This window comes from Sorex fumeus, unplaced genomic scaffold (genome assembly GCF_029834395.1).
Source record: "Sorex fumeus unplaced genomic scaffold, SorFum_2.1 ptg000055l, whole genome shotgun sequence".
NCBI lineage: Eukaryota > Metazoa > Chordata > Mammalia > Eulipotyphla > Soricidae > Sorex > Sorex fumeus.
In genome coordinates this window covers 3416623-3428951 of record NW_026606112.1, presented here as the reverse complement: position 1 = coordinate 3428951, position 12329 = coordinate 3416623, and the positions used below count along the sequence as shown (strand labels likewise).

The following is a 12329-nucleotide window of genomic DNA, read 5'->3' as shown; positions in this document are numbered from 1 at the left end:
GCTGGGAATCGAACCCAGGTCAGCCGCGTGCAAGGCAAACGTCCTACCTGCTGTGCTATCTCTCCAGCCCCTGCAAAGACAGATCTTAAAAATTGCTTTGTTTTACTGCTATATTGTCAGCTTCTAAAATAGATCACTCAAAGTTGAAACTCAGTAAATATTTGAATAAAAATCTTCTTAGATTTGTGGGACTGGGAATTTAAAAGATCAGGTTAGAAGAAATATATGATTTTAAAATATCAGCTTTCTGGTCAAGAAACGTTTAGATTTTCAGCTTTGCTACTTAACCTCTCTGGGTCTCGATTTTGTTTTGTTTTTGTTTTTTTTCTTTTTGGGTCACATCCAGCGATACACAGGGGTTACTCCTGGTTCATGCACTCAGGAATTACTCCTGGCCATGCTTGGGGGACCATATGGATGCTGGGAATCAAACCCAGGTTGGGCCGTGTGCAAGGCAAACGTCCTACCCGCTGTGCTATCACTCCAGCCCCTCGATTTTGTTTTGTTTTTTAATTTTTTTTTGGACCTCGCCTGGCAGTGCTCAGGAGGGAACATTCCTTGCTCTGCACTCAGAAATCTTTCCTGGTGAGCTTGCGAGTTTGGCTGTATGGGATGCCAGGCATTAAATTGTAGTTGACCATATGCAAGATGAATGTACTATACCCCAGTGGGTATAGTACTGTATCACTGTCCTAACTGCCATCAATTTTCTTGTCTGTTAATAAGAAAAATAACAGTATATACTTCATAGGACTTTTCAGTTGAGGATTGAGTTTTTCCTCTTTTGGTAAAGTTTTATTAATAATAAGATATTAATAAATTGTAATTCAGAAGTAAAACTCATAGTTGACAGGATGAATATATTAAACGTTGATGCTTATTGATTATACTTACTATGAGGTAGAATTATTCTAGATTTGGGAAGTTTTGGTATTGTGTGATAAAACTTTTTTCACTCTTTTTTGGGGTGGCGGTGTGCTTTTTGGGTCATACCCAGCAATGCTCAGGGGTTACTCCTGGCTCTGCACTCAGGAACTACTCCTGGCATTGTTCGGGGGGACCATCTGGGATGCCGGGGATCGAACCTGGATTGGCTGCGTGCAGCAGCCCTACCTGCTGTACCATCACTCCAGAGCCCCCCCCACCTTTATTTATTTACTTTTTGGCTACACCCAACAGTACTCAGGGGCTGGGAATCGAACCCACACAAAGGCCTACCTGCTGTATTTTTTATTGCTCAGATCCCCAAAATTTCCATTTTTATTCATCCTATCTCTGTGATATGAACATATATATCATGGTAGTAGGGCCTCTCTAGGAAACATTTTTTTTCAGCACTGTATGTGTTTAGAAATAATTGTTTGTAGGCTTTCGTAACAGTGATCTTGACATTTATTTCCCAGTTTTTAATTTTTTGTTTTGCTTTGTTTTGTTTTTAGACATTAGTGGTGCTTGGCAAGTTCCTGGTAGTGCTCAGGGTACTAAGCAGTGCATGGGATTGAACCAGGGCCTCCTGGGTCTCCAGCATTAGCTCTTTGAGTTATCTTTCCAGGTCTTTTTTCTTTTTCTTATTTTTTTACTTTTTGGGTCACACCAGGCAATGCACAGGAGTTACTCCTGGCTTTGCACTCAGGAATTACTCCTGGCGGTGTTTGGGGGACCGTTTGGGATGCTGGGAATTGAACCTGGGTTAGCTGTGTGCAAAGCAAATGCCCTACCCACTGTACTGTTGCTCCAGCCCCAACAGATCTGTTTTCTTTCTTGATGTCTTTAGAACTTATTTGGTGTATGTACACTGGCATAACAGTTGGGAGTTATGAGAAAAATAAATCGCCTTTATATCCTAACAAAAAATGATCTTTTCTAGGATTTTTCTCTATGCCTTGTTCATAAGTACTGTTTTTGAGGAGCTTAAATGATAGATTTGATAAAAAAATTTCGCCTTTTATCTTAAATTTAATGTTTTTTGCATGTTGCTCTAATCTTTATTTTTTTAGTGGCTCTCTTATCTTTGTTTCTTTTGGGGGGAGTGGGTGGACCACATCCAGCTATGCCCAGGGTTTATTCCTTCCTGCCTCTTCGATTAGGGATCACTCTTGATGGTGCTTGAGGAACCATATGGAATGCCAGGCATCAAGCTCGGTTTGCTTTATGTAAGGCAAGGGCCCTACTCACTGTACTCTCTCTCCACCCCCTAGTAGTTTTCTTTCTTTCTTTTGGGGTGGGGGAATACATCCTGCAGTCCTCTGGGCTTCCTCCTGACTCTCTTCAGGGATCTCTCGGGACCATATGGGGTGCCAGCGATGAATGCATGTTGGCTGGGTGTGAGGCAAGCAGGCACCCTACTTTCTGTACATCTCTCTGGCTCCTGCTTTTCAGTTGTTTTCTAATTCAGTTAGTTGTAATTTAGCTGTAATTTATTTAATTCCGTTTTTCTTGAATAATTAATGTTCTAGAGAGTAGCTTCATATAAATAGCCTTTCCTTCTTTTGGTGTTTTTCTTTTGTTCAAAGCTTTATTTTCTGGTGTCATCAGACAAAAACAGTTAATGGCTCTTGTAAGTACCCTGCTAAATTGTTTACCGAAGGGGTTTGCTGATTTGTATAAATGTATTGTATAAATGTAGTGTTTTCATTTTCACTGTGGTCTTTGTGTAGTGTATTTTAATGAAAATGAAATTGTACTTTTTTTGGTTTTATCTTTTTCGCCACACCCAGTAATGCTCAGGGTTTACTAACTTTATTCTTATGTCTGCACTCAGATGGTGCACTACTCTTGGTGGTGCAACAAGGGACCGTATAGGATATTGGGAATCGAACCCAGGTTGTGTGTAAGGCAGCACCCTACCTCCTGTACTATTTGTTTAGCCCCTGGTTTACCTTTTTTTTTTTTTGGGTCACACCCAGCGGTGCTCAGGTGTTACTCCTGGCACTGCACTCACGAATTACTCCTGGCGGTGCTCAGGGGACCATATGGGATGCTGGGAATCAACCCGGGTTGGTTGCATGCAAGGCAAACGCCCTACTGCTGCGCTATCACTCCAGCCCCTGATTTATCTTTTGATTGAATAGGAATACCCAAAATGGAATATTTTGAATATTTTTGAATATTTTGAATATTGAATAGGAATAGCCAAAATTGAATATTTTGGGTACAGGTATTTTGGGTTCATTAAATATTTTTTGTCTTATTTTTGGTTCATACCTAGTACTCCTGGCTCTTCTGGAAAGTCACTGCCTGTGGTGTTTAGAAACCATTCAGTGTTGGCTGCGTGTAGCGCATGGCACTAGCTTGTTATCTCTCTAGCCCTTAATGTTGATTCTTGTATGAATTCATAACTTTTTATTGTTTTATACTATTATTTTAGTTTTTTTTTTTAATTTTGTCTTTCTTGCTTTTGGGGGCCATACCTGACAATGCTCAGGGGTTACTCCTGCTGTCTCTCCACTCAGGACACCTGGTGGGGCTTGGGGGACCATATGGGATGTCAGGGATTGAACATGGGTAACGCTTGCAAGGCAGATGCCTACCCCCTACTATTGCTTCAGCTCTATTTTAGTATTCCTCTTTTTTGTAAATTTTCAAAACAATTAAAAAATTTTTTTATTAGTGAAACACCATGATGTACAGTTGTGGACATTACAAGTTTTTGTGCTTGGGTTTCAAAAATATGGAACACTTCATGAATTTGCGTGTCATCCTTGCACAGGGGCCATGCTAATCTTCTCTGTATTCTTCCACTTTTAGTATATGTGCTGCCGAAGTGAGCACCTATTTTAGTATATCTAACAATATGTTAAAACTTTTTTTTTGGGGGGTGTGTGACGTCATGTGGTGCTAGGTATCGATTATGGGGAATCTGGCGCTTCTATATGCTTGCCCTGAGGCTCTCGACATTATCTCTTAGGTCTAACAGTTTTCCTTTTTTAAAAATTTTTAATGTAGGGGCCAAAGAGGGTTCAGGCCACATCCAGCAGTGCTTAGGGGGCTATTCTGGGCTGTGCTCAGGGTTCACTCCTGATGATTCTCAGGTGGTTCTCACTGCACCATATGCAGTTTTGGAAGTTGAACCTGGGTGGATTGCATATATAGCAGCATTTTAATGCCTGTACCATCTCTTCAGTGCCTCTGTCTTCTGGACCAGATGGTGAAAAGGAATGCCCTAGAGCACTCCCAATGATGTTGGGGGCCACCAGTGCCATAGCTCGTGTTGCTTTGGTGTAGTTATGCGATGCTTGAGTCTCAGGGCTTGAATATGTAAGGCATGCACTTTAGCACTTGAGCAATCTTTCCAGTGCGGGGGCTTCCCTCTGTGATTATTTACCTGTCCACTGAGTAACCAATCTTTTTTTTAATCTTTTTTAAAAAATTGAATCACTGTGATATACACAGTTACAAAGTTGTTCATGATTGGGTTTCAGCCATACAATGTTCCAACACCCATCCCTTCACTGGTATACATTTCCCACACTGGTGGGAAATGTAGCAGTCAGTCTTTATCTTTCACTTACTTGGATTTAATGCTGTTTTTATTATACATATGTGTTTTGCTATATATATATATGTATATATATATTTACACACACCTTTTTGTGGGGTCTACACCTGGTGATGCTCAGGGGTTACTCCTGGCTCTGCAATCAGAAATAACTCCTGGTGGTACTCAGGGACCATATGGGATGCTGGGGATTGGACCCAGTTTGGCTGTGTGTGAAATAAATGCCCTGCCCCTTGCACTATCACTCTAGTCCCTATATATATATAGTCCCTATATACATATTTTAAAATGATTTTTTTCTGTTGTAGGTTTTTTTTTTTTAAAGGGGTGTGTGCCACACCCAGCAATGCTCAAGGTTACTCCTGGCTCTGTGCTTAGGGGTGGGCCTGTTGCGATCATATGGGGTGACTGGGATAGAACTTTGGTTCACCCTGTGCAAGGCAAGCACTCTACCTGCTTTATTTTCTCTCTGACCTACCATACATTTTTAAAAAAAATACTGCTTATATTTGCTTGCTTTTCCTCTTTATTAGGACTTATTTTTTTGTTTTTGGCTGACAACCAATGGTACTTAGGGTTTACTCCTGACTCTGCACTCAGGAATTACTCCTGAGTAATGGTGGGCTTGGACACCATATGGGGTGCCAGGAATTGAATCCAGGTTGGCTAAGGTAAATGCCCTACCCGCTCTTCTGTTGCTCCAGGACCTTGTATTAGGACTTCTGGCTTTTATTTTATTGCTATAATCTTCTAACTTATCTGTCAGGCTTGCCTCTCCCAATCCCTGTTTTTTCTTCTTTTGGGATCAGTAATTGGGCATGTCCTAGGTGGTAATCTTTGCTTTGTGCACAGCACTTTTTCATGGATAATTTTGGGGGTCAGAGCGATAGTACAGTGGGTAGGGCCTTTGCCTTTCATGGATAATTTCATTTGATCTTTACAACCCTACAAGGTAGGTTCTTTTTCTAGGGTGGGAGGGGCACACTTGGTGCTGCTCAAGGTTTACTCCTAACTTTGATCAGGGATCACTACTGCCAGAACTCAGTGGGCCATTCGTGGTGCTGGGATTGAACCTGGGTTGGCTGCATGCAAGGTATGTACCTTAGCTACTGTCCTCTTTCTGGCAAATGAGGAAATAAGGGCTCTGGAAAATTTAGTGACTTGTCCAGGTTTGTTTTAGACAGCAAGTAAGGATTTGTTTTAATTGATTTTATTAGACTGTAGAGGTCTTTTAAGTACATTAAGAACTTTGTCTAAAATATGTCTAAATACTTACCTGGTGGGGAAAATGGTCCCAGAGCAAGGCTTATTCTTTGCACTTGGGATATGCTGGCAACATTTTTGTTTTGTTTGTTTTGGGGCCACACCTGGTAGTGCTCAAGGCTTATTTGAGCCTGGTTCTTTGCTCAGGGATCACTCTGTATGGGCTTGGGTGACCATATGGAATGCCAGGAATCAAATCCAGGTAGGCCATGTTCAAGGAAACACCGTACTTGTACCATTGCTCTGGCCCCCAAAATGGAAAACTTGTCCATGTGATTTGAGATAGCAGGGAACTGTGTAAAAAGAAAGCAGAACAAAATATATCTAATAATGTAGTATTTGCTCAGACTCTTTTTGGTATTAAGATTGGATTATAGTAGCAAATTAGATTTATTTTGGCTGAAGTGAAATGCTAAGGGGTTGCTCCTGGCTCTGCACTCAGGAATTACTCCTGGCAGTGCTTGGGCGATCATATGGAATGCCGGGGATCGAACCCAGGTCAGCCACATGCAAGGTAAACGCCCTACCCGCTATACTATTACTCCGGCCCTGGAGTGATTCTTGAGCAGGAGCCAGGTGTAAGCCGTGAGCATGCTGGATGTGGCCCCAGAACAACAATAACAACAAAAATCAGATTTTTTGGAGAGTACTTGAAATAAGAGTTAAAAGGACATAATAGGTGAGTATTATGGAGTAAGCAAAAAAAAGTTGTTTTTTTTTTGGGTCATACCTGGAGATGCTTAGGGTTTACTCCTGACTCTGCATTCAGAAATTACTCCTGGCATTGCTTGTGGGATCATATGGGATACCAGGGATTGAACCTTGGTCACTTGTGTGCAAGACAAACTCCCTATCCTCTGTTCTATTGTACCAGCCCCGGAATAAATAATTTTTTGGTTGGGTTCTACCATACCTAATAGTGCTCAAAGTTAACTCCTATCTCTGTACTCTGGAATTACTCCTTGTGATGCAAAACAAGCACCCTACTTGCTATATTATTGCTCCAGCCCTGAATAAACAATTGATTTTTTAAGCTCAAATAAATCCTAATAATGTACCATTATAAATAATTTTATATTTACAAAATAGAAATGCTTTTTTTTTTTTTTTTTTTTTGCTTTTTGTTTTTGGGTCATACCCAGCGATGCACAGGGGTTACTCCTGGCTCTGCACTCAGGAGTTACTCCTGGCGGTGCTCAGGGGACCATATGGGATGCTGGGAATCGAACCTGGGTCAGTCACGTGCAAGGCAAACGCCCTACCTGCTGTGCTATCTCTCCAGCCCTAGAAATGCTTTTATAAATTAAATAAATTGAACTGAGCAAATTCAAGGCTAACTATCTGATGGCTGTTTATTAGCTTGGTTTATTAGTATCATCTGAAAGAAATAATTGCATGTCTCTGTCATTCATACCTTTGACTAATACAATCTGGCATGCTTATAAAATATTTAAAAATGACTGAAAATACTTTTACATTGTGTTCGAAACTGCACAAGCCAGTATCACTTAACATGGATTTTAGCCAAATAAAGTTTCAGCATTTTTAATGAATACATGTTTTTGTTGTTATTATTGTTATCCTTATTGTCATACAGTTGAAAATGCCATGGATTGTCTGTTAGAATTATCTGCCACTGATGCTAAGATAAAAGCATCTTCAGAAAACCTCCTTGTTCCTGAGAGTGACGTAAGTGCACTGGAATGTGAAATAATGGAAAAGTATACTCCTGAAGAAGATAGTGAAGAGTCAAAAATGGATTCATTTTTGGACATGCAGCTAACTGAAGACTTGGATTCCTTAATACAGAATGCTTTTGAAAAATTGAACTCTTCTGATGACCAGTCATATTCATTTTTGCCTTTACAAGATGTTAATGGGTTTAGTGACCCGAATACATTTGTTAGTTCAGAGTCAAGTGTGGTTCCCATTCTTCCTACACAAAATGTGGATTTGAACAGTGAAGATTCAGAGAATTCTGCCTCTGTGTCATGTTCAAACCTCTTAACTTTACATTCAGTCTCAAATGAGTGTGAAGGCTTTGTAAGTGATAACAATTCATTGACATTGGAAGAGACTCTTGTCACTAATCCTCTAAGTGTGGGAAACAATACTATGGTGGGTTGTAGCAATCTCAGTCAAAGTCACAAAGAGTGTTCAGAATCTGAGAGTGCTGAGGCTCAGTTCTCCCAAGACCCTGTAAATTTGGATATCCACGAACCTCAGGCTTTAAATCTTCCTGTGCAAAATCCAGGAGTCGGTTTACAAGATACAGGTGGTGATCAAAATTCTGCTGCCTCTGATGTGTTTGTACCTTCTGAAGAATTCAGTTTCAAGCCACACAAGCATGATCTGGCGCCGAAGGGGAAGGATGTGAATTACTGCCCAATAATCGCCCCTCTCCCTCTGCTGCTGCCGCCGCCTCCGCCGCCACCACTTTGGAATCCAATGATTCCTGCTTTTGACCTCTTCCAAGGGAACCGTGGCTTTGTAGCTCCTGTTGTGACCACAGCTGCTCACTGGAGACCTGTCAACTATACGTTTCCATCCCCAGTTATTTCTCACACTTCCCCAACGAAGGTTTGGAGGAATAAAGAGGGAACAAGTGCTTATCAAGTACAAGAAGCTCCGGTACCTCAGGTTGTAAGAAAGAAGACCTCATCTTACGTTGGACTAGTTCTTGTGCTTCTCAGAGGACTTCCGGGGTCAGGAAAATCTGTTTTGGCAAGGTAATAAAGTTTAATTGAATTTGGAAAAAGTAATATATAAAGTAATATATAAATATATAAAAGTAATATATAAAAAAGTAATATATAAAAGTAATATATAAATATTCATAGCAGATAGAGGGTATGAATATTACTATGCTTTTGTTTAATAGAGATGTTGAGTAATCAGTAAAATGCTTTCACTGATAATTTTTTTTTAATATTTGCCTTTATTTTTATTTATTTTTTATGCTTTTTGGTCACACCTGGCTCTGCATTCAGGAGTTACTACTGGCGGTGCTCAGGGGACCATATGGGATGCTGGGAATTGAACCCCGGTCGGCCGCGTGCAAGGCAAACGCCCTACCTGCTGTACTATCTCTCCAGCCCCAATTTTTAACTTTGTAGCTAGCAACTAAAACTTTCCTCAAAGAACTCCATATATTCTTAGATTATTTTTTAAGATTTTTAAAATTTATTTTTTTTTTTAAGATTTTTTAATTTAATTTTATTTTTTTAAGCTCGTTAAGGTCACTACTTTTAAAAAGGTGTCCTTACACTTTGAGTGGAGGAAGTAGATCAGTTTATATGAAGTGATCAGATCAGGGAGGTGTTGTGACTCATAATATGAAGCATTTTCAATTATTATCCACAGGTGAGCCCCTGGTTTGGATCTCTGGCACTGAAAAAAAATTTTTTACATGAACAAAAGTCTTGCTGTAGATTAGTTTTCTTGGGAGTACATAATTTTACTTAGAGAATTTTCAATATGATTTGTTAGAATATAATTTACATAATTATTCTTAAAATTTTAATTTAATTTATAAATAAAGATATTAGAAGAAAATAAAATTTATGAACATTATTTTATTATTTACAGAACTTTGCAAGAAGATAATCCGAATGGTGTGATTCTTAGTACTGATGATTATTTTTTTATAAATGGACAGTACCAATTTGATGTAAAGTACTTAGGAGAAGCACATGAATGGAACCAGAATCGTGGTAAGAACAAATATCAGATTTTGTGTAATATTAAAAGTCATATTTAAAGGGAAAATATCCATTTGCAATTTGAGACAGGTAACTTTAAAAAGTTATTAAAGTTTAATTTTTTTTTTTTTTTGCTTATGGGTCACATCTGGCTGTTCTCAGGCTTCCTCCTGGCTCTGCACTTAGGGATCACTCCTGGCAGGCTTGGGGAAATGTGGGGTGCTGGGGATTAAACTTGGTTCAGCTGCTTGCAAGGCAAGTTCCTGACCCACTTTGCTGTTGCTCTGGCCACAGTTTAATTCTACTATATATAGTATGCATGACTTTTTTTGGTGGGGAGGCCCACATGTGGCTGTGCTCAGGGCTTGCTCCTGGTTCTGCACTCAGAAATCACTCCTGATGGAATGTGGGGGACTACATAGAGTGCTGGGGATTGAACTTGGACAGCTGTGTGCAAGGCTAGTGCAGTGCTCTGCCTGATGTGTTGTCTTCAGTCCTGGTTTATTTAATTTATTTATTTTTTCCATACCCAGTGATGCTCAGGAATTACTCTTGGCTCTGCATTTAGGAATCACTCCTGAAAGTACTTGGGGACCACATGGGATACCCGGGATTGAACCTGGGTTGGTGGTTTGCAAGGCAAGCACCTTATCTGTTAAACTATCCTCTAGTCCCAGCCCTGGTTTTAATTTTTTTTTTTTTAATAGATCACAGTGAAATGAACATTAGTGCTTCATTAATAGATTATGAACTTGGCACCGCAGCTGCCTAGGGCACTTGTGATTGCACTCTCCTGATTTTTGCTTAAGTCCTCTAGAATTGCCACCACTGACACTTACATGCACCTCTCATGGCCATTCAAACCCTCTAGAGCCTATATCCCTGGGTAACACAATCTTGAACCACTTGTTCCCACCTAGGTCCACTTGAACTTGGAATACAAAGACTGCTGGTTATTTAAAATTGTGATCCCCAATTTTCACTTAAACTTACCTACCTCTGAGTACTTTTGACCTTGATTCTTGTTTACTGTCCAGATCTCTTGAAGTTGGTGCCACAGGCCTTGCCAAGTACTTGTGTCTAGGTATCCTTGGTTGACATGTTTGCCTGCTTGATTTTGATGTTATTGCTGCTCTCAGGCACTCATTACCACAAATTCCTGGTGTTCACCTAAGCTGGTACTAAACCAGAGTCTCGGCTGCTGCCTGGTCCTCATTACCGTGAACTTATGCCCAACCCTCTTCTACTATAGGTCCCAAGCCTAAGCTCTTGAGTAGCACCAGATGTCATGAGGAGGCAGAGCAACTCACTTGCACTCATGTGTCAAGACAAAAGTGAGAAGAGCCCTGAGTACAACAGAGTTAAATAAACTTCCTGAAGAGTCCAGAGCATTGCTCCTAATAATACTGTAATATTATTTTAATAATAGTCATAGTCATCAAGGACAAAGCATAAAAAGTCTAAAAAGAAACATAGAGCTAAAGAATGTAGTAAGTGGGCTAGGGAGATAGCACAAAGGGCAGACGTGTTTATGCCCTGGGTTCAATGCTCAGATCCACATGGTTCCCCAGGCATCTCCTGGTGTGGTCCAAATACCAAAACAAAAGAAAAATAGTAACTAAACAAGTAGTACTGAAAAATGCAGTGTATGGGGTTAACTTCATGATATAGAAGCTGATGATTGAATAAGTGAGCCCAAGGATATGAGTCGAGGAAATGATAAAAGAAAAACAGCAGAAAGGAAAAAGGATTGGGCTCTAGGGTTCTGCTCTGTGTTACAGCACTTGCCTTTAATGTTTGAGGCTTAATTGTGGGCTTAATTCTGACTCTGAAAAAAGAAAGAGTAAATAATAAAATAAAAAAATATCCTAAGAGATTAATGGGACAATTTGAAAGAAATAGTATTTACATCATAGGCGAAGAAGGGAGAAAGGGGCTGAATTCTAATGTTAAAAAGTAATAACCGAGAACTCCGTTTTGAGGGAGAAAACACACTCAGCTCCTGGAAGCTCAGAGTATTCCAAATAAGAGAAACCCAAACAGATGCATACCAAAACATGTTTTAATTAAAATAGCAAAAATCAAAGCCAGAGAATTCCCCCAAACAGCAAGGTAGCACATGTACGGGAACTCTCATTAGACTTTTGCCAATTTCTGAACAGAAACCCAGCAGACCAGGATGGCATGGCAAGGTATACAAAAGTGCTGAATGAAAAAGACCTCCACCAAGGGTACTCTGCCCAATTATGCTTTTGCTGAGGTTTAAAAGAGTGATAAATCACTTTCCAGAGTGATAAATCACTTTCCAGACAGGGTAGTTAGAACAGCTCATCACTAATCCCACTCTGCATGAAATGCTGAAGGATCTTCTATAACAGGAAAAAGAAATTACAGTTGGAAATAGCAAGAGACCTCAAAACAAAATGTGGGGAATAGTAGTATTTGGGACTCTTAGAATGATCTGAAATTTACTTGCTTTAACTCTGGGGCTGGAGCGATAGCACAGCGGGTAGGGCGTTCGCCTTACAAGCGGCCAACATGGCTGACCCGAGTTCGATTCCTCCGCCCCTCTCGGAGAGCCCGGCAAGCTACCGAGAGTATTCGATATGCCAGACACAGTAACAACAAAGTCTCCAATGGAGACGTTACTGGGCCTGCTCGAGCAAATCGATGATCAACGGGAGGGCCTTTACCTTTTACCTTTAACTCTGTCTAAACACAATGACAATTTCAAAGCAAAAAATATCTAGAAGAAACAAGATACAGTGGGTAGGGCATTTACCTTGCATGATTAGATCTCTGGGCCCAGAAGGTCCCCTGAGCTCTGCCAGGCGTGATCCCTGAGTGCAGGGTCAGCAGTTAGCCCT

At 40.4% G+C, this 12329-nt stretch overlaps 1 protein-coding gene and 1 non-coding gene across 2 annotated transcripts in view; one reads left to right on the top strand and one right to left on the bottom strand.

Annotated features, from left to right (window-relative positions):
- The window catches only part of N4BP2 (NEDD4 binding protein 2), a 70539-nt gene that overhangs the window by 15133 nt on the left and 43077 nt on the right, over positions 1-12329 (top strand). Inside the window, exons 6-7 of the mRNA XM_056125580.1 lie at positions 7359-8490; positions 9350-9474. Of these exons, the coding sequence (XP_055981555.1) occupies positions 7359-8490; positions 9350-9474 (1257 nt within the window). The remainder of the gene's footprint in view (positions 1-7358; positions 8491-9349; positions 9475-12329) is intronic.
- Positions 3665-3771, bottom strand: LOC130034039 (U6 spliceosomal RNA). Its single transcript, XR_008794040.1, has one exon. It is a non-coding gene; the product is annotated as a U6 spliceosomal RNA (small nuclear RNA).